Source organism: Patella vulgata, chromosome 3 (assembly GCF_932274485.2).
Source record: "Patella vulgata chromosome 3, xgPatVulg1.2, whole genome shotgun sequence".
Classification (NCBI taxonomy): domain Eukaryota; kingdom Metazoa; phylum Mollusca; class Gastropoda; family Patellidae; genus Patella; species Patella vulgata.
The window spans coordinates 41,223,769-41,247,259 of record NC_065881.2 but is presented as its reverse complement, the minus strand read 5'-3'; the positions used below and the strand labels follow the sequence as shown (position 1 = coordinate 41,247,259).

The 23,491-nt window shown below is 33.3% G+C and overlaps 1 protein-coding gene across 2 annotated transcripts in view; it reads right to left on the bottom strand.

The window, feature by feature from the left end:
• The window catches only part of LOC126815233 (xaa-Pro aminopeptidase 1), a 35,082-nt gene that overhangs the window by 2,823 nt on the left and 8,768 nt on the right, over window positions 1-23,491 (bottom strand). For both annotated transcript variants that reach the window (XM_056099380.1, XM_056099379.1), the window contains 18 exons: window positions 23,370-23,410; window positions 23,222-23,273; window positions 21,653-21,796; window positions 11,929-12,024; window positions 10,757-10,838; window positions 9,554-9,713; window positions 9,231-9,275; window positions 8,950-9,036; window positions 7,458-7,508; window positions 5,878-5,936; window positions 5,333-5,410; window positions 2,910-2,981; window positions 2,524-2,584; window positions 2,342-2,411; window positions 1,367-1,471; window positions 1,136-1,207; window positions 515-591; window positions 244-342 (listed from right to left, as the gene is read on the bottom strand). In XM_056099380.1, coding sequence (XP_055955355.1) covers window positions 244-342; window positions 515-591; window positions 1,136-1,207; window positions 1,367-1,471; window positions 2,342-2,411; window positions 2,524-2,584; window positions 2,910-2,981; window positions 5,333-5,410; window positions 5,878-5,936; window positions 7,458-7,508; window positions 8,950-9,036; window positions 9,231-9,275; window positions 9,554-9,713; window positions 10,757-10,838; window positions 11,929-12,024; window positions 21,653-21,796; window positions 23,222-23,273; window positions 23,370-23,410 — 1,451 coding nt within the window. The remainder of the gene's footprint in view (window positions 1-243; window positions 343-514; window positions 592-1,135; window positions 1,208-1,366; window positions 1,472-2,341; window positions 2,412-2,523; window positions 2,585-2,909; window positions 2,982-5,332; window positions 5,411-5,877; window positions 5,937-7,457; window positions 7,509-8,949; window positions 9,037-9,230; window positions 9,276-9,553; window positions 9,714-10,756; window positions 10,839-11,928; window positions 12,025-21,652; window positions 21,797-23,221; window positions 23,274-23,369; window positions 23,411-23,491) is intronic.

Sequence of the window (23,491 nt, the reverse complement as noted above, 5' to 3'; positions counted from 1 at the left end):
TTAAAAAAGTAGATAATGAAAACAGAATATGTTGAAAATCTCAGTCAAATTATGCCAATCTGAGCCTAGATATTAGTGATACAATTACATGTATAGGCTAGCCTCGATTGTCATTACGCCGTTGTTACGATAATAAACAAATAAATGTCTAATTAATAGTTTATACAACATTTCAGGCCTAATGAAAGACTTGCAATAGGCAGACTATTGTATGTTTTAATAAGCTTAAATTTGATAATTTACCTCTTGTTCTGTAAGCAAAGACGGATCTATCATCTTAGTTTGTATAGGAACTGGGGTTATTGTCTCAAATGTCAAAAAACCCTTCTTCCTAAAATTATACTGTAAAATAAAGAGACACATGCTATTCACAATTATTTACCTGAATTTTTAATTTCGTGTCCTATCTGTTTAAAAAATATATCTTTAATATGCATTCAAATGTATGAAAATCTTTCAGTATATTATAATGGCTGCAGGAAGGCAGGTTAAAATTGCTAAAACTAAAACATACCTTGGTATCAGCTTTTTGTACCAATATCAAACTTTCTATCCTAACTCCAAATTCTCCATCTTGATAAAAACCAGGTTCTAGAAAAAGTACAGCCATAAATTAAGCAGAATATATTTCTTATTAGTGCTTAAAACCTCTGCAGGTCATGTACTTCATGAACATATTGTATATATGTTTCAACAAGGTGTTGCCATGCACGATCGGCCCACAATTTGCAAGAGATGGACAGAGAACAAGCTAAAACGGGTTTTTTCGTACAATCAGGGGTCATAATCTAGGATGTTAGAGTCAGACATGTGACAATATCGAAAGAAGGCAAGATCTTTGGGATATAACCATATATTTTAAGTTTCATCAAAATCAGCTAACAATTGTGACCTCTAGTGTAAAGGTATTACATACTTTTACACTATTAGCATACGAGGGGTGGCCATCCTGTCAGGAAGGAACCAAGATCTTTTGGAGATAAACCTATATTTCAAATTTCGTCAAAATTGGATAACCATTGTTACTTGTAGAGTGTCCACAAACAAAATGTGGACAGACAGGGGTGTATAAAAAAACAATTCTTTAAATTGGTGAAGACATTAATAATATCTTATTGTGATCTTAAATACATACCATCAGATAGAATCATGCCTTCTTGTAATGCAACATCAGTTAATGTAACTATATGTGATATACCACAGGGACCTGTTAAAATATAAAAATACACATTTCTCTGAAACCACCATTGAGTTATCACACTAAACCACTATGAACAAGGTTGAAGCTTTTATTTACAGTCCTTGTGGCAAACTGCATTTATCAACTTATCCATAAAACATACATGCAAAACATTAAAATTATTACCTTCATGAACATTGAGAAAATGTCCGACACCATGACCGGTACCATGAAGATAATCTAAACCAGCATTCCATAAAGAACTTCTAGCTAATGTGTCCAACATGTGGCCTGTTTGTACAAATAAAAGAAGTAAATGTAACGTGTTCTGTTTAATTCTTATCTTGAGCAGAATAAATGTATGTTCTATGTTTTCTTATGTTCTAATACAGTTTTCTTGAATAAGTAAGTAAGCCAGGTGTAATTCACAAAGAAAATGTAAAACTAATCCAAATATGTTCAATGTTTTGAATTAGTGCCCCATAACCTTTCTTTGGATTCAATCCTCAGGTTAAAATGTAGAAACATGTAATTTGCAGTATATTTAAACAAAGATCTGTTATAGTTTTTATTTACATGGTAACTAAACAAAAATCTGTTATAGTTTTTACAATATAGTGACTAAACAAAGATCTGTTATAGTTTATACAATATGCAGTAATTTAACAAAGATCTGTTATAATTTTTGCAATATGCGGTAACTAAACAAAGATATGTTATAGTTTTTACAATATGCAGTAACTAAACAAAGATCAGTTATAGTTTTTACAATATCGTAACTAAACAAAGATATGTTACAGTATCATAAAAAAACAGATCTCTTACAATCTGATTAAAATACAGATCTATATTTTGTTTCGTTTTTTTTATACTTTTGTTGGCCTTCAATACATGAAGATCTGACTGGTTGTAGTGGGAGGCCATACATGCAGCTATTGACCCTATGGTGTCAGACATTTGATTAACCAATCAGCATTGATGTTTCAAGTGGGAATTTGGAAATACAACTTTTGCTTTTTCTTCGCTGTGAATGTCTACCCACAGTTCCCAGCACCATACAGCAAGAACGAAAATTTTGAAGTATAAAAAACGAAATGAAATAGGATCTGTGTTTTAATCAGATTGAATCTCTAATAGTTTTTAGAATATAATTATTCATACCTTTAACTCCATTAGGAAAAACTGCTGTGGCTAAACTGATATGACCTTTTAAGACTCTGGTGAAACACTCCTGTAAATTTAAAAGTTTATACATACACAATTCATTTCTTGACAAGTGATCACTTAATACATGTAGTAGTTTTATATCTACTGTGCAATAATACTAGAGAAATGAATATTACCTGTTGATATTTTGTAGGAACACCTAAATGAATTGTTCTAGTAGTATCTGTAGTACCATTTCTGTAAATAATGGAACAGTAAATGATATATTTCACTGATAATCAGACAATTCAGGATTGTTTTGAAAATACAAAAAGCATGCACAACATCTTATATGCTGTACCATCAAACCTCTATGTATTAAAACTAAACTCCTGTTGGTGTATTTTCAGTAGATTGCTAATATCTGAGACTGTGTGAAACTTATATATGTAACTGTAAAAATTTGTAATGCCTAAAGTGAAATATATGTAAAAGTATATAAATATCTTTTATTTTACATAAATATTTTGCATAAAATATAAACAATTATTGAGCCTTAAAAATACTATTTATATGTACTCACTTGTATTGAGCCCCAGAATCACATAAATACATCTGATCTGTTGTAATAACTATATCACTTTCTTCTGTGGGTCTAAATAAATTACACATCAATATACATTTATATATCAATTAATTTTTCAATTTCAACAATCATTATATATCAAGTACAGTAGAATCTTTAGGAGCAGCCACTCCTATTCAGCGACATCTCCTTGTAAGCGGTCACGATAAATTCCCCCTGTAAAAATTCCATTGTTTCATCTCTTTAATCATCACTATTTTACTAATAAATTTAACAAAACATCGCCAATTCAACTTCATTAACTTCGTAGCCACTCCGCTAATCCCGTGATTAATAGTTAATTACCTGGTTCGCCACCGATCCCTTAAAAAGAACTGTGAAAATAACAATAAACCCGGGATTATCTGTTATTTAATCTTTTATTTCATTAAATGACAAACCCGATCTGCTGATCATTGTTTTCACACATAGATTGAATAAACTAAAAGTACTGTCAAAGCCGAGTTTTGTCACGATCATCTAGTATCTATTTTCCATTGCCACTGTGTTGCTACACAGAAGTTTTAGCGCCCCCTATATTACTTACAGAGTTACACCCCCTGAAAATCGGTGACAAATTCAGCGATGTTTTTTTGGACATGTGCTTTTTCGATAAAATAAAATTAATTCATGTATTTTCTTTACAAAAATGGATAAATATTATCGAATACATCACAATGGTAGACAGTAGTGTCAATGTTGGTACAAAATGACATGTTTACAGAAGTTATATCAGACATTTGAGTCAAAGGATTTTCGTTCCAAGCAATTTTCAGCGACAGCCAAATTTACCGATGCAAGTATTCGTGTTTGCTCCCAATGCATCCAAACCTAACATTTAATTGATGTCAGCACTAACAAACACTGAGATTTTATTAAGAGGTCACTCCCGTTAAGCGGTTAGTCATGCAAATTCCCTGGAGTGGCTGCTTAATACAGATTCTACTGTATATATTTCCTTGACAGATGTGATTCAAAAAACATAACTATAAACTGGATAATTACCAAAAACATATGTTTTGAGATGTTACAAGGGAAACCTTTTTGACAATCCACAAAGCTGGCATTTTGTAGACATTAAAGGGATGAACACTGACATTAATATGTGAGTGACGCACATGCCAAGATGGAAATGTCACCTTGAGTGGTTTACGATCTATAATAATTAACTTGTTTAATTAATTATTGGCTTATTTATGTATATTAGCCTAAAATTTGAGTATAAATTATTGATTTTACCTGGTCATTACAAAAATATGTATCATACCATCAGATGAAGATAAGTTTAGAGGGTTGAACAGATGAATGAATAATTAAATATGCTTGAGGGAACATGGGGATTTTGAATTTTTTCCTCTAGCATTTGATAAACTTCAAATGAATGACGGTATGCCTTTAGTCAACCAGCGGTTGCCAAGCAAGATACGCCCACATTTTGCAAGAGATGGGCAGAGAACTAGCTAAAAACAATATGCTATTTTTTTGTACAATCAGGGACCATAATCCAGGAAGTTACGTTCTAATATGCACAAATATCTAAAGGAACCCAGATCTTTTGAATATAAACATATATTTTAAGTTCCATCAAGATCAGATAAAAATTGTGACTTCTAGAGGGTCCACAACCTTGGTTTTATATATTTTTACACTACTTGCGTACATGTAGCAGCCATTTTATCGGGCAGATTCCATCTGTTTTTCATGAAATTCGAACTCAAACATCATTATGGTATAACAGTGATATGATTAAACGTTTTTTAAAATCAAATAAAAATTGTCCACAAGAAGGTCCACAAGCTAAAAAACATGATTTTTTGGACAATCAGGGGCCATAATCCAGGAAGTTACGGTCCTCTATTAGTAAATATCGAAAGGTAAAGCTATAATTGGGTTATAAACCTACATTTCAAGTTTTATTAAAATCGGAGAAAAATTGTGACTTCTAGAGGGTCCACAACCTTGGTATTACATATACTTATACACTATTAGCGGCCATTTTGTCCGTCAGTTTCGGTTGGATTTTTGCAAAATTCAAACTCAACCTTCCTTGGGTTGTAATGGTGATATATTTAAATGCTTTTTATAATTGAATAAAAATTATGACTTCTAGAGGGTCCACAAGCTAAAAACGCGATTTTGCGTACAATCAGGGGCCATAATCCAGGAAGTTACGATCCGATATGTGCGAATATCAAAAGGAACCAAGATCTTTGGTTTATAAACATACATTTCAAGTTTCATCAAAATCAGATAACAATTCTGATGTCTAGAGTGTCCACAAGCTAAAAAACGTGACCTGTAGAGTGTCCATAAACAAATTGTAGGCCTATGCACCTACCATTGATGTACTGTCAATATATGTATATGAAAATACTTCTTACTTGTAATGGATAATGGCACCATTTGCACCAGAACTAGAAATAGTATCAAAGCTTAAACTAACAAAATCATCTTGTTCCCTGCAAAATATAATATAATGGTAGTAAAAATTAACTTTATATTCTTGTGATAATAAAGCATAGCGTAACTATGATTTTACCAATGAATCATAGATGAACTGCCTATTATAATTAGAAGACTTGGTTTTAATGACTGGAAAATTGTTTTGTAAATAAGACTGGAATTTGCTCTATTCATTCTTATAAACTACTTGTGAACAGTTTTACCAATACTGGGTGGCTCAGACGGTCACTAATCAGAATTTCAATGTTCGATCCTGGTGTTAGTCGAGAAAGTTCCTCACAGTTTTTCTGCGTGGTTTCCCTTATTGGTGGTGCAGGACAAAGGGTCTGGCTAGGAACAATGTCTTGTCCTTCAAATGTTAAGAAAAAGCAAAGCCCCTCAAAGCACACTACATGGCGTATGCCTGTCTTCATTATCTTGGTATAGGTGTTATGTGGTCAATTATAAGTAAAGTTAAACTTACCTTCTAAATTGTTCTAGTCTATTGGCTGCTGTTATTTCTGTAACATCACCAGATGGTACCTGAAATACAAAATAAAATACTTTTATTGCTCCATTGCACTTTTCATATATGCTTATAATACTCATGTAAGTCATCTATAGATTGGCAATGTATCTTTAGAAAGGTAAATAATTAAAATTTGTACAAATGTACTTCAGTGAAGAAACTTTGAGTGAAAAGTCTCAAAAATGTGACTGCAAGGGCATGTTAAACATGCATTATGCAAGAGCTAAATCTGCCTATTGCTAGGGTGACCCATGCACTCTACAGAAAGTTGGTCTCAACATGGCTAATGTGCACGCTTCAGTGGTTGTCTCGAACTACCAGCGGTGGACTGTATGATACTATAAATAACCATGGCATGTGCAATTCTCTACAAATCTATCAACTATTACAGCCATAAAAAATCTATTGTTGACGATTTTGAATAGCAGTAAAATATAGCTTCTTGGTTATTACAGCAGCTTTAGAAATTACGTTCGTTTTATTTTTTAAATTGCTTTATCATTAATTGTACCGTTAAGAGCGGCATCTTTTGGTTTAGTACAAATAATATCTCTGAATCACTTTCGTTAGCAGGAACATGATACTAGCAGTAGTTTCATTTTACTTTTACAAGCTTCTTAAAACAATTGTTGATCTGGCTAACGTGCGTTTTTCTAAATTCAATTTCTTGTTCCAGCTTTCTGTTATGTTTCGTAAAAAGGTAGTCTTGATTATCCCAACCTGTCAATCAGAGGTAGAATGGTCGATAGACTGGTTAATCGAGGCTAATTTCAAAACAAGGGCACGTAACCTATCTTTTACTCAAAAGTGTCTGGATGTTATGGACGAAACTTGGAACCAGTTTCAGTCTATTATTTATAGATCATTAAATGGTCATAGCTTATTAAGTACAACATGATCGTTTATTTAGTGACTATAATTGTGTGAAACTGATTTAAGGCTTTGTATATATATAAATATTGTGGCGTAATTGTCGAGATATTTGGAGATATTTATTTATGATGGGTCAACCTACTATTGCAAGTCTTTCTTTAGGCCTGAAATGTTATCAGTATAATTAATTAGACATTAATTAACTTATCCAGACCATAATCAATTCTTGATGCCACCGTTAGCCTACGATATTTAGTGAATTTAATACATTTTGTGATGGATAATTTAACGTAAAATCAATAATCGAGACATTGTTTATTATTCTACCAATGTTAGTAAAGATGATTGAGGCTAGTCTAAAATTGAATCACTAATATTTTGGTTCAGAGAGAAGCAATTTGACTGAAATTTTCAGCATATTCTGTTTTAATTATCTATTTTTAACTATTATAGCAAGAACTGTCAGCTCTTTCTCTAATCTTACCTAATGCCCCTTTAACTGAAAATATGTAATATTACAACAAGGTGGAAAAGAATCAAATGCATGACATAAATAGATATTTTTGTTCACTGGCTTAAAAGTAGACAAAAACAACCGTATGTTGTGTCATCTTTATGATTCGATCAATTGTATGTCTACAAATATTTCAAAACTCATTTACCTGTTTTTCTAACCAGCAGAAAAATTCACATAAAGCCACAGCATCTTTTATCTGTAAGATAAAGATTTCCAATCTTTAAATGTTATTGAAGGAATTAATATTTTATCATTATCAGCGAGTTAGATTGGTCGATGGTGTAAAGCATTGCGTTGTGGATACATTATACATTCAGACTTGAAATTCATATTCATCCCATATTACATGGAATATACAGCTAAATTCTGTGGCTTTTTTCCTGTTTTTTTGTCACTGCCCAAGCGCAGCTGTGGCCTGTTGTTTTGAGTATACATTATCTATAATCTCCAATGACTACTAGTGAAAAAATTTGAAGAAAAAGTGGTGAATTATGGAATGTCTTGTGGTAGTGTCGCCCGAAGTGCATAAATAATTTCAAACCAGTCGCCCAAACTCATCAATTTGTCTACTTGCTTGGCGCACGTGCATGCTTCGACTATAAAACTGGGCGCGTATCATTCATCAGGGGAGTTTCAGTTAGTAACTCCCGAGGAAAGGTAACTTTATCATATGTAAGACACAGACCGGTTGTCAAGAGTCGATAATTGCCTCATATCAACCAGATTGTGTTGATTTTCATTTCTTTTATATTTGGGCTAGATTGTTTGAGCGCATTTCTTACTCTTAGATAATAGTTCTGATTTGGGGATACATAGTAAATTTGTATCTACTTCTCGCTTCGCTGTGGGGACTGCTGAATCGATCCACATACTAAACCATATTGGAATTTGGTCATTTGATTCGTGAAGAATTTGGTGATTTCGTTTTTAATGGTGTTCTAGTAGTTTAGACATAGCGTTCTACTGCCAGACACTGGAGATATAGGCATTGTGGCCTTTTCACTTGATTCGTGAGGAAGAATTCGGTGATTTCGTTTTTAATGGTGTTCTAGTAGTTTAGACATTGCGTTCTACTGCCAGACACTGGAGATATAGGCATTGCGTCCTTTTCACTTGATTCGTGAGGAAGAATTCGGTGATTTCGTTTTTAATGGTGTTCTAGTAGTTTAGACATTGCGTTCTACTGTAAGACACTGGAGATATAGGCATTGCGGCCTTTTCACTTGATTCGTGAGGAAGAATTCGGTGATTTTGTTTTTAATAGTGGGTTAACGGGCTGTACAAGATCGATGAATCGATTCACCACAGCGAGTTAATTTATTCCGTAGTTTGAGAAATGATTTCTGTTTAGTATTTCGGGCAAATCAATCATTTGAAACATTAAAGGCACACGTCACATTTCCATAATCCATTGTTGTTTAATTTATAATAAAAAGTATCAAATTATATCTTGTTTATTGTTTGTTTCATGACATTAGCTGCCGCTGCATCCAGTATCCGAACCTTGTCCTACTACAGTCTAAAGTTTATCTTATTTTAAGACTGCAATAATTTATTGTAAGTGAGTGAAGTATTGTCTGTTAAAATCTTCAAAGAGTAAATCTTTTTTATAATTTCTTTATTCAGCCATAACTTACCTGAGCATTCTTCATACCTTCTATCTCAGTTTCATTTTTGATTGCTTTAAATAAGGCAACTGGGGACGGATCATGATTTCTTTTTGCCTATAGAAGAAATAAAACAGAATTTTTAAAAAGTAATAAAATATGATTTAACTTTGGAGTTCAAGCTTATCAAAGATTATGTGTACCAAGTAGAATTAAAATATATTCTTAGCTTCTAAAACAAGAAGTGGATCAGGTGTCCTGGAAAATTAAGCATACTCTGCCTCATATTTAAAAAAAAAAATGACTCTTACTTTTGGTATAGTACTGTGTAAGGCAAAACTAGATTTCTCACTAATCTGAAAAAGAAATATTTTCATTAATAAATATATGTAGCGTTATTATGAATTAAAACTGAGAAGGCAAAGAATATTGAGTATAAATATATGAAAAGACAATGGTTGAACGTCTTCAAAACTCTATTCTTTCATCTCTGTAATAAGAACATCACATTGGCTGGACAATAAAGTTCATACAATAATGCATTTCTTTTAAAATACTTCAACCAGAGAAGAACTTTATTTGCATTCAAATCATAATATTTGTGTGTAATTGTTTAAATCATGCAATATCCTACCCATATCTTTTTGTCAGTAGTAGTCTGTAAATTTGTAAGAAAATCTTTAATGGTGTTATAGTCATGCTTTTCTATTGAAGTACCATTCTTTTGGGCGCTATCATTTAACTTGAGGTGCTCTGAGACACCATTCTGTAGCTTAGAATCATCAATAAATATACTGAAATAATAGGACGGTTTTAAGATACTTAATGTAACAACTCAAGTAAATAACAGTGTACTTTCTTTATATCTAAATATAACATTATAGTAAAGCATTGAGCACTCAGATTGCTTATCTCTAGGTACCCTCAGCAGAAAATATTCAAGATCAAGGTATTGATGTAATAAAACCAAGTTTCACCACTTGCACTAAATTAGATTCAAAGACATCATGTCCCAAAGCATCGGCAAATCAAATTCCTAATCTCTACTTAGCCTAAGCAGATAATGCTCATTATCGAACTTAGTTAAATATGCATTATGCAAGAGTTAAATCTGCCTATTGCAGGTCTTTCTTTAGGCTTGAAATGTTATCTAAATTATTAATTAGACGATAATTAACTTATCCAGACAATAATCAACTCTCGATGCCATCATAAGCCGGCAATATTTAGTGGATTTGAATACATTTTGGGATGGATAATTTAACGTATAAATGGATAATCGTGATTTTGTTTATCATTGTACCTGTTTATCATTAGAAATGACGATCAATGTTAGCCTAAAATTGAATCGCTAATATCTCGGGTTCAAGGTGAAGCCTATTCCGATTTCTTTATCTATTTTTAAACTATTATAGCAAGAACTGTCAGCTCTTTATCTAATCTTTATGCCCCATTAAGGCATTCACCTAAAGAACAGACAGACTTACAGGCCCACTTTAATAGCCACTTACTTTCTTTGAAAGGCAGGGGCCAATGAAGAAACTTACTGTACTTTGTCTCTAGACATATCGTGGAGTCAACTGGCGTGGTTTCGATTCCCCAGTTGTACATGACAAGAAGTAGGGTTGCCTGTCCAACCTCGTGGGTTTTCTCAGGATTCTTCAGTTTCCTCCCACTGCTAAAGACCCCTCCGCGCAAGTGAATTATTGAGAAAAAAAATTAAACCATGTTAGTCCCAAAATGACCTAGTTTGTGTTGAGTGGACGTTAAACTTTCTCTCTCTCTTCTCTCTCTCTCTCTATATATATATCAGTATACAGTAAATACATTAACTTACTGTACTTTATCTCTCGTTATTACAGTATAAGAGAAAAACACAGGATTATAGACGATATCAGATCCTCTCAAATTAAACAACCCTGAAATCATAAATCAGTATTATCAATAGCATGTATTCAATATTTTTGATCATTTTTATAATGATTAAAACAACAGATATGAGGCACATCCTCGTATAATGGCCAAACCACAAAACTTGGTCATTCCATGACTACCGGTAACAATAACTTTTAAGAAAATTAATTTTCTTGCATATAGTACGGCCTAGCAGTGGAAAAACAGAGAGTTTTGAGAAAAGCCACAAGATTAGGCAGGTAGTAAATCCAACAATTTTTGAAGGCAACCCTAGTCCTACTTGGGTTCACAGTCAAATGTGGGATCAATTAGGTCAGTCAACGTATCCTTATCATTGCATATTGTGAACTTTAATAACACAAGCCAACAGTGAGGCTGATGTCCCCCGCATTGATCTAATTAACGCCTACACCAAGTTTGAACATTCTACCTCAAATAGAAGTAGAGTAATTGTGTTCCAAAGTCTCGACCAATCAAATTGCTTATTGCTCTGCTTACCCAGAGCATAAAATGCTCATTATCGAACTAAGTCAAGGTAGTGATGAGATAAAACTATACACCAAGTGTCCTCACGCTCACTTAATTGAAACTAAAGTTATCGTGTCCCAAAGCATCAATCAATCAAATTGCTTATCTTTGCTTACCTAAGCAGAAAATTTTCATCTTCGAACTCCACCTTTACCAAGTTTGAACATTCTAGCTCAATTAGAAGGAGAGTTATTCTGTCCCAAAAGTGTGACAGACAGACAGACAGATGGATGAACGAACCCATTTTAATAGTCCACTGCTTTCTTTGAAAGGCGGGGAAAAATAATTGTAGGAAGGAGCCAGGTGGCTGAGGTTAACAGCAAGATTTTAAGGATGATTATTTTGTGTATCGGAAGCCAGTGTAGTTAATAAGAATAGGTGATATACATGTTGGTGACAGACAGTCAAATATATGGGTCACTATAAATTGTAGAATTTGACGTCCATACAATTTTGGGTTAAATTAGTCAAAGAATTTTTACAGACAGACGGACGAACCCATTTTAATAGTCCCCTGCTTTCTTCAAAAGGGGGGGACAATAATAATAAGGCCAGACTTGTACCTACATGCTATTTCATCTAAAGCTGTTAATACAAAAGCATAACAGTTCTTTTCTAGTAATTTGTCTTGAACTTTCTTCACTTTTTCTTGCCAACTTAATCCTGGAAAATATGTATAATGTTATTATAATAAATCATTATTTTCATTATTATAATTTCATTTTTAAAGTGCTACATTATAACAACAGTTGTTTCGCAGCGCTGTACAAGCATATTTACACTATGATACATGCAAGACTCTATTTGTATAATTCTTAAAACAGATAAGTCTTTAGTTTAGATCTAAATGGAGATAGTTGGATACACTCTCTAATGTCTCTGGGTAATTCATTCCCCAGCAAATGACATGTTGTCCATCTGGGGTTGAAAGCAGGGAGCTGTCTTGTTATTATTCTATTCTTGCCCTTCCCAGTACTCAGCGTGTAATGTGATGCTATCATATATTGAGATTCCTTTGACAAGTCTTGTAGCGTTGTTTGAGTGATTTAATAGCTCCAATCCAAATACTTATGAAAAGTTAAACAAAGTTTACAGGAATATCTCTTCTGACAAATAATTCCTTATGGCAATCCTTTTTTATTAGTGATAATAAATGGAGATAGTTGGATACACTCTCTAATGTCTCTGGGTAATTCATTCCCCAGCAAATGACATGTTGTCCATCTGGGGTTGAAAGCAGGGAGCTGTCTTGTTATTATTCTATTCTTGCCCTTCCCAGTACTCAGCGTGTAATGTGATGCTATCATATATTGAGATTCCTTTGACAAGTCTTGTAGCGTTGTTTGAGTGATTTAATAGCTCCAATCCAAATACTTATGAAAAGTTAAACAAAGTTTACAGGAATATCTCTTCTGACAAATAATTCCTTATGGCAATCCTTTTTTTTTAGTGATAATAGCATTAAATATTCAAGAATGGTAAAATAACCAGCGGCTGCCAGGCAGGATACGCCCACATTTTGCAATAGATGGATAGAGAACAAACTAAAAACAAAAACGATTTTTTGTACAATCAGGCGGGCCATAATCCAGAAAGTTATGGTCTTAAATGCGCAAATATCAAAAAGGACAGAGATATGTTTTAAGTTTCATCAAAATCGGATAAAAATTGTGACCTCTAGAGGGTCCATAACCTTTGTATTACATAGTTATACCCAATTTGCGTACAAAGAGCGGCCAATTTGTTGGGCAGTTTCCTTTCGATTTTGCCCAAATTCGAATTCAACCTTCATTATGGTGGAATGATGATATATCTAACCCGTTTTTAAAATCGTAAAAAAAATTGTGACCTCTAAAGAAACCACAAGCTAAAAATGCAATTTTCGAAAAATCAGAGGCCATAATATCCAGGAAGTTATGTGTGATTATCAAAAGGAAACAAGATCTTTACAAGCGGCTGCCATGCAGGATACACCCACATTTTGCAAGAGATGGATAGAGAACAAGCTAAAAAGAAAAACGATTTTTTGTATAATAGGGGCCATAATCCAGAAAGTTATGGTCTGAAATGCGCGAATATCAAAAGGGACTGAGATTTTTGGAATATAATGATATGTTTTAAGTTTCATCAAAATTGGATAAAAATTTTGACCTCTACTAGAGGGTCCATAACATTTGAATAACATACTTATATACAATTTGCATACAAAGAGCGGCCATTTTGTCGGCAGTTTCATTTCGATTTTCCCAAAATTCCAATTCAACCTTCATTATGGTGGTATAGTGATCTAAACTGTTTTTGCAATCAACATTTTTTTTCAACCAATCAGGGGCCATAATCCAGGAAGTTACGATCCGATATGTGCGAATATCGAAAGGAACCAAGATCTTTGGGTTATTATAAACGTGCATTTCAAGTTTCATCAAAATCGGATCAAATATTTTACCTTCAGAGGGACACAAGTGAAAAAAGGCGATTTTTTGTACAATCAGGGGCCATAATTCAGGAAGTTACGATCCAATATGCGCAAATATCGAAAGCAACCAAGATTTTTTGGTTATAAACATGCATTTCAAGTTTCAACAAACCGTGATATACCATATTTTTACACGATTCTCGTACAAGCGGCGGCCATTTTGTCATCAACCTTCAATACGGTGGTATGGTGATATACTAAAACGTTTTTTTAAATTGGATAAAAATTGTGACCTCTGGAGGGACCACAAGCCAAAAACGTTATTTTTCGTACAATCAGGGGCCATATTTCTGGAAGTTACAATCCGATATACGCGAATATCGAAAGGAACCAAGATCTTAGGGTTATAAACATGCATTTCAAGTTTCAACAAACCGTGATATATCATATTTTTACACGATCCTCCGGAGGGACCACAAGCCAAAAACGTGATTTTTCGTACAATCAGGGGCCATATTTCTGGAAGTTACAATCCGATATGCGCGAATATCAAAAGGAACCAAGATCTTAGGGTTATAAACATGCATTTCAAGTTTCATCAAAATCAGATAAAAATTGTGACCTTCAGAGTGTCCACAAGATAAAAACATGATTTTTCGTACAATCAGGGGCCATAATCCATGAAGTTATGGTCCGATACATGCCAATATCGCAAGGAACCGAGATCTTTGGAAGATAGACCTATATTTCAAGTTTCGTCAAAATCCGATAAAAATTGTGACTTGTAAAGTGTTCCCAAACAAATTGTGGACGGACGGACATGGGCGACGACAAAATATGTCCACATGAAAATGTGAATCCAAATAAATATAAAGAGAGAGGAATCCAAAACCATTTGAATAACATAAACTTAGATGGGATCCAAGTCATAATAAACTTGATACGGTGACACCAGTAGTAGTCATGGGTATCAAAAAAACATCTTTTATAGCATCAAACGTTTCGTAAGTGTAAAAACTTACTTCCTCAGAGAATACAACTACAATGATACATTATTGAAGTACAAGGTTAGTCATAGTAACCAGTGATGTCATAATGTTAATATGATGTCATAGCTTTGATGACATAATATAAAGAATAAGCTAAATATAGATAAATGATGTATAGTTAAAAGATAGGTTGCCAGGCAACGAAACATACGCCCACAGCAGCTTAATCGTCCAAGAGGTCGTTAAGGGTTCTTGCATATTTCTTCTTTTGTAGGTAATTAGGAGTATTTAATAGACAATTTCATACAAATGACATTATAATTTTCGTTGTTTGAGGGTCCACAAGATTCTAAAAACTAAAACAAGGGCCTTAACTCTGGAAGTAATCCACAGAAATTGTTGAAATTCGACAAAATTTTTTGTTTTACTAATTAAAATAGTGCATATAAATTTCATACAGATCGGATGATGACTTTTGTTGTTCGACGTTCACAAGGTTCAACAAAGTAAAACAAGGGCCATAACTCTAGAAATAATTGACGGAAATTGCTGAAATTCAATAGGCTTCTTCATTTCACTAATTTATATGATGCATATAAATGTCATACAGATCGGATAATAACTGTTGTCATTAGAGCTTTCACAAGTTGCAACAAAGTAAAACAAGGGCCATAACACTAGATGTAATTAACGGAAATAGCTGAAATTCAATAGGCTTCTTCATTTTACTAATTTAAACAATATATATAAATCTCATACAGATCAGATGATAACTTTTGTCGTTAAAGCGTTTACAAGGTGCAACAAAGTGAAACAAGGGCCATAACTCCACAAGAAATTAACGGAAGTTATTGAAATTAAATAGGCTTCTTCATTTCACTAATGCAAACAACATATATCCATTTCAAAACCATCAGATGATAAATGTAGTCTGTAGAGTGTTCACAAGAAAATGTGGACGGCAGACGAACGGACAGGGGCGACGGCAATATACGACCACATTTCCATGTGGGCGTATCAAAAAGGTGTAGAATTAATTTACAGGCATTTCATTTAAACCACTAGGCCATACAGTGTTTAATCTGTTGATCCAAATTTATTTAGCAATAGTGAGTCTGGCTCTATCGCATAAGGGGCATAACTCTCACTTATCGTTATTCAAGCAGGCGTTTTCAGACCACAATTAAAAATCACATGTCAACATTCAAATTCATATGTAATAAAAAATAGATGCACCTGGTTATTTTTCAAATTTAATTCCAGTACGATATTCAAATTTATGTCAGTAATATTGCTAAAAATTAGGTGTTGTCGTAATACGACAGAATGAAAGCGTGCTGACCCGTACCTGTTCCAAATTCCTCGAAAATTACCATATTTTTCGGGGTATAAGTCAATACATTTTCCAGCGGAAATCCGGCATTCGTCTTGTACTCAGTTTCGACTTACATACAGAAGTTTAAAAAAATGACATCCCAAATTTATTTGGCAGTAACCGTCGCAATCGACCCTAGCAGGTGCTATCATCTAAAACAGTTAACTACTTACATTATTCCAAATTAAAAACACTTATATGGATAAACTACTTCTGAATTTATTAACATGCTACGTTTCGATACACATACAGATATCGTTATCAAGCAAATAATGATTTATAACAAAAATGTGTTGCAATATATAGTTAACAATTGGAAACCATGTAACAGATTAATCATTAATTAAGAATTAACAAGATGAGAGAAGTAATAATATGGATAAACAATTACAAAGGATTAACAAATTGAAAGATTGTAATGTATTGATAACAATTAGAAATTATTTGAATTTAGCCGATCAAACTAATAATTATAAGAGATTAACGAGATGAGAGATAGCAATATATAGATAACAATTAAACTCTAATTAGCAGGTGAAACCATAACTACAAGATGAAAAGAGTTAACCGCACAGGCAAGAAATCGAAAACTAGGCGAAGGAAACATATGAGAAGCGCTAGAAATTCAAAAACATAACCCAAAATTAAATAGGGACTCGGGACATTTTCTCCCAAATCTTTGGGTGGATTTATTTAATCCCGATTAATGTGTGTTTTTTGTATGTTTTCCTTCGCCTAGTTTTCGATTGTTTAATTGTTATCTATATATTGCTATCTCTCATCTCGTTAATCTCTTATTATTATTAGTTTGATCTGCTAAATTCAAATAATTTATAATTGTTATCAATACATTACAATCTTTCAATTTGTTAATCCTTTGTAATTGTTTATCCATATTATTACTTCTCTCATCTTGTTAATTCTGAATTAATGATTAATCTGTTACATGGTTTCCAATTGTTAATTATATATTGCACCACATTTTTGTTATAAATCATTATTTGCTTGATAACGATATCTGTATGTGTATCGAAACGTAGCATGTTAATAAATTCAGAAGTAGTTTATCCATATAAGTGTTTTTAATTTGTGTTAATAAATTCAGAAGTAGTATATCCATATAAGTGTTTTTAATTTGTGAAATCTACCTCTATATGTCTTATAAGGATTACATTATTCCAATCGAAATATTCGTCAACATTTCTTAGAGTGTTTATTTATTTATTTAGAAATATAAACCCAATTCAAAATATGATCATAAATCCGAGAATATGCCATTAAAATAGAATCTTTAGACGTGTTATAGTTGGCACGTTTACATCTCTTAATTTCACGTGTCTCGCGAGATTTCTACTTTCATTTCATTTCATTGAAAACATCAGTCACATTACCAGTATAGACTTAATTTTTTTTATATTAAGGCTAATTGTTTAAATTGCCATAGTTCTAATGTTATATATTGTATAACTTATGAATTTTGTAAGAAACAGTATGTTGGCCAAACGATCACCCCCTTTAGTACCAGACTTAATAGTCATAGAAGTAATATTAAATTAAAAAAGATTGGAAAATCACCTCACATAGCCCCACACTTTAATACACCTGGTCATGAATCTTATGTCTGCACTGTGATGGATAAAATCCCTCAGAAGATAAAGCCAAACTCAATATTTCTGAACCACTTTGGATCCACAGATTAAATAAACACTGTATGGCCTAGTGGTTTAAATGAAATGCCTGTAAATTAATTCTATACCTTTTTTAACTTTACTATATCATACGTAACTAACGTACGAAAATAAAATGGTAGCTGGCTTTTTTTTCGCACGTATACAGTGAATGGCCATTTTGCTCAGTAATCCCAGCCAGAAATTGGCTATTTTTTTTAAATTGCGTTAAAGTTTTAAATTTTTGTTTAGAACTTAAATAAATTAACTTTTAGTCAATCCCCACGCTTAAAACATTAACAGAATTGATTGTGTATATCTGAAATAGACACGACCGAAGCACAAAATAGTGCCAATATGAGTTGTAGATAATGTTATTTTTGTGAAAAATCATTGGAAGAAGCGATAAGACGTTCTGTACGGATTATACAGTCCTAAAGGCTGCGAGAAGACTATTGTTTACAATGTTACATTGTGTCTTGTAATATTGATAATGATCATAACGATGGTGTTTACTTTTGTTTGTTGATGTGACCTCATGACCTGTGACGTTTAGATAACGTCATATGGATATCATGGCTATTCACTGTGTCAGAGTCACTTCTCTGCAGGTAGGGTGAGTCTGTCGTTCAGATTGTTACTATATTAGTCTTTATATTATGTCATCAAAGTTATGACGCCATATTAACATTATGACATCACTGGTTACTATGAATCAAAGCCCTGTATAGGGAAAGTTACGACAACTCATTTACAGGCGCCACAAAAACTATGATGTCATGGCGTAATATAGCTTTACGTAACAAAATGGTTTTTTTTTTTTCTTAGTATAACGATTTACGGGCTATAATTTATCCTAAAAAAATTGCAAAAGAAACCAATGCAGTTTGGTTCAATAATAATATGTCAGACAAAATCATACTCAAAATTGGCCATGGCAAAATTACATGATTAACATAATTCAATTTGGCGTTCTTCAGGAATTATTGAGAGCGCTATATCGTAATCAGTGTCTTTCAGTGGTGGTAGGATAAATAATTTATTTTTAAATTCCTCAAACACAGAGTGGTTATGCAAGCGAAGTGTGTCGAAAAATCGATTTTGACAACCATCAATTTAAAAATGTATTTTTCCTTTGATGGAGGGCATTTCTTTTAAAATGACTGCCAAATTTTAAAAAAATGAAAACCCCCCATTAATTTGGTAATAAAAGGGCAGCGATAATCTCAAAAATTTAATTTCGAGAATTCTTGATGGTAGAAATTTAAATGGTGGAATTTTCATTAATTGTCATTTCTTTCCGTTGGGTATGACTTGTAATAGGTGGTATATTAATCCCGAAATGACATAGTTGCTCTTAAATGAATATATTGTTAAAACGCTTTAAACATCTAGATGCTATAGACAAGGTGTAAAAAATTCAAGCTACATTGAAATGTTGGCATTAAAGATCTAATCATAGTTTTTAGTTATACACTGTTAACCACCCGTAGATGTTATAAATCACATAATTTATTCAGCTCGACGCAAGATTTAAAATGAATAGATGCGGTTCGTTTAACTTGAATGTAGATATTATATCATGCATATATAGGACCTCTCAGTTGAATCATATCATAGGAATATCTTATTAATATTTGCATAGTTTTACGTATTTTTCGACATTAAGGTGTATGTGTTCTATAGTTCCATTTAGCCTATACATTTTCTTGTTTCACTTGATTAACAAAACATTGTGTAGGAATGTAGGCTTTTATAGATTAAACAAAAAGCTGATAAATGTTGAGATGTGTGGAACATGCTTGAGGGGATTTGTAACAAATCTCAGGCACGATATACTCTTAAAAAAAAGTAGGGGATATTAAAATGCAAATACATATGCAGGTTGTAATATGATAAATAGTCATGAATACTAGACATGCTTTGAGAGTATGTCCACAGATGAAGAACTTATCGCCCCAACAGAACCACTGAGCGGCACATGCGACACGCAATAGCGCCATACACGAGGGACGCAAATACCCAAAGGTGTCGGACAAACTCTAAAGCAACTGTGTCTCCTTCACTGGACCCCTTCAATGTATGTCTACCTGTGGAATAACATGTACATTATTTGTATCTGTTAAATTTGTGAGGTTTAAATATTTGATTAATATTATTATTTACTTATGGGCGGTGAGAGATAACGTCTTACCCCAAACAAATTGCAAAAGACACCAGCAAGTTTCGTAGAGCGATATCTCGTCTCACATGTCAGTGATGAAACATATGCCCGAAACACATGTTACGCTAGACACCTTTTATTTAAAGGAGCTAAATCGCTAATATTTGGAACTTACAAATTGACACAAATGGGTAGCAACGTATATAATAATGTAATATGAATGTAAATAAACTGATTTACATTCAATCGTTTCCGTTTTTACTCTAATTTCAAAGCAGTTATGTTCGGCGAAATACGCCAGAAGTCTCAATCCAATGACAATCTCTTACGTCTGGTTATCCCAGTCTACACAGATAGTATTTATTGCGCATGCTCTCCAGATAAGAATTTGGGGTCACCGTTTGACAAGACTTGTGGAATATGTCTAACCTCGTTCTTCAATTCAGTTGCTACAATTTGCGCTGAAATGCATTATTGGATATCAGAAGCCCATCTTTTTCCGGTAAGATCACAACACCAATGTTGATTAAAATTGACAAATAATTAGTGTTTTCATTGTCGAAAAGATGGGCTTCCGTTATCCAATATTTAAGACAAAATTAACATTTTACCTTTGTAACAACGGACTCGAAAAACGAGGTTAGACATATTCCACAAGTCTTGTCAAACGGTGATGCCATATTCTTATCTGAAGAGCATACGCAATAAATACAATCGGTGTAGACTGGAATAACCAGATGCTAGTGACTGCCATTCGATTGAGACCTCTGAATTATTTCGCCGAACATAACTGACTTGAAATTAGAGTAAAAACGGAAACGATTGAACGAAAATCAATTTATATACATTCATATTACATTATTATACACATTGCAACCCATTTATGTCAATTTCTAGGTTCCAAATATTAGCGATTTAGCTCCTTTAAATTACACTGATTTTAATTTACACTGATTTTAAATGTTTTATCTAGTCAATTTAAAGAAATTTCTATTTTCGAAAAATTGATGATACAATTAATGATTGGTGACCCAATCCGGAATAGCTCCAGACCAAAAAATAATGGAATTTCAGGCATTTATTTTGCCAGCTAGAAGACAAAAAGGTTTTATCTTCCAAATTACTATATAATTTAAATTTCAATAGCCAAAGGCAGAAGAAAATTTTGATCAAAAGGCAGTCTTTTCCGATAATTCTGACAGTGAACCGTGAAAGTTTTCGGTATGTTTTGAGATGGATTTGACAGACTGTGTTAAGTGGACTGTATCCAAAAATACTTTACAAAGGAAATCTTGGGCTATAATTACTTTGAAGTCTTAGAGTGTGTGGAGAAATAATCAAAATGTGGACGAAAAGAAAGATATCTTCGACATGGATAATCGATCTAATAATGCCAATAAGTACACCGTCTATTTTGGTGCTGAATGCTACAAACTTGTCAAAAGAATAAAAATTTATTTCTGTGCTCTTTGTATTATTTCCATCATCAACGTCATCAGCGGTTGATATGAACCGAATATATCAACCTGAGTTCATATCAACCTGTCATGACGTCATCAGAGGTTGATATGAACCAAATATATCAACCTATGATGACGTCATGACAGGTTGATATGAGATATAACTGCTATGCACATCAAAGAAAAAACTACTGCCAGTTGTATATAAATTATTACATACCTGTATATTCAACTGGCAAAATAATCAGAGGATTGTTTGGAGGTTCAGGTTGATCATTCCAAATAACATCAACTAAGTTTTGATCAACAGGTACTAAAATGCAGCCATTAGCTTTCAGAGATTTATGTAGTGGTTTCCATTTTTCTAAAATATTAAACAGTGATGGTATTTTAAATTTTTCTGTTTGAACCTTAGCCCATTAAGTTTATTTTTTTTCTGTTTCTAGATAATGCATATAATCTGAGATTAAACCAGCGGCTGCCAGGCAGGATACGCCCACATTTTCGAGAGATGGATAGAGAACAAGCTAAAAAGAAAGTGATTTTTCCTACAATCAAGGGCCATAATTCAGGAAATTACAATTTAATATTCGCGAAGATCTTTTGGTTATATACTTACATTTCAAGTTTCAAGAAAATCGGATAAAAATTGTGACCTCTATAGGGTCCACAACCTTGATATACCATATTTTTACGCTATTTGAGAATGAGGGGCGGACATTTTGTCTGTCAGTTTTGGGGCGATTTTCACGAAATTTGAACTCAGTCGTCCTTAGGGTGTAACGGTGATATACTAAAATGTTCTTTTAAATCCGATAAAAATTATGACCGCTATAGGGTCCACAAGCTAAAAATGCGATTTTTCCTACAATCAAGGGCCATAATTCAGGAAATTACAATTCAATATGCGCAAATATCGAAAGGAACCGAGATCTTTGTGTTATAAACTTACATTTCAAGTTTCAACAAAATCGGATAAAAATTGTGACCTCTATAGGGTCCACCACCTTGATATACCATATTTTTACGCTATTTGAGAACGAAGGGCGGCCATTTTGTCTGTCAGTTTTGGGTCGATTTTCACGAAATTCGAACTCAGCAGTCCTTAGGGTGTAACGGTGATAAAATAATACGGGTTTTTAAATCTGATAAAAATTATGACCTCTATAGGGTCCACAAGCTAAAAACGCGATTTTTCGTACAATCAGGGGCCATAATTCAGGAAGTTACGGTCCGATATGCGCGAATATCGAGAGGAACCGAGATCTTTGGGTTATAAACTTACATTTCAAGTTTCAACAAAATCGGATAAAAATTGTGACCTCTATAGAGTCCACAAGCTAAAACCGTGATTTTTCGTACAAACAGGGGCCATAATCCATGAAGTTTCGATCTGATACATGCCAATATCGAAAGCAGCCAAGATCTTTTGGAGATAAACCTATATTTCAAGTTTTGTCAAAATCGGATAAGAATTGTGACCTGTAGAGTGTCCACAAACAAATTGTGGCCGGACGGCCGGACATCCTGACAGACAGGGACGACAATAATATACGTCCACATGAAAATGTGGGCGTATAAAAACATAGTTGCTAATAGCTATTTAGCACAACTGGTTCCGTGTATATAACGGAATGGACCATAGTGTTTCAAGATAAATATTATAAGAAAGCAATAGGATGCCTTCAGGAAATTTCTCATAATTTACAATATACTGGTATCTATTATTTTTTATCATTGACTTACATGTGTATGCTTAATTAGTTTACAAATATGGAATATTTCTCACCCACAGATAACATGAAAGGGTCTACACCAACACGTCCTCCTACAGGTAAATTCTGAAATGGACAGGCACCAGAATATATAAGTCAAACAACGTACTCTTATAAAATAATTTGAAATATAGCTACCAAAACTAGTGTAGGCCTACATACCTTTGTCAGCCATTCTGCTTGTGTTGGGGTATCTGGTAAACCTGTGAAAAAAAGAAGAGAAAGAAAACAGTTTATTGTGAATCAGTGTAGAACTACAGAAAATGGTGAAAATAAATTTTAGT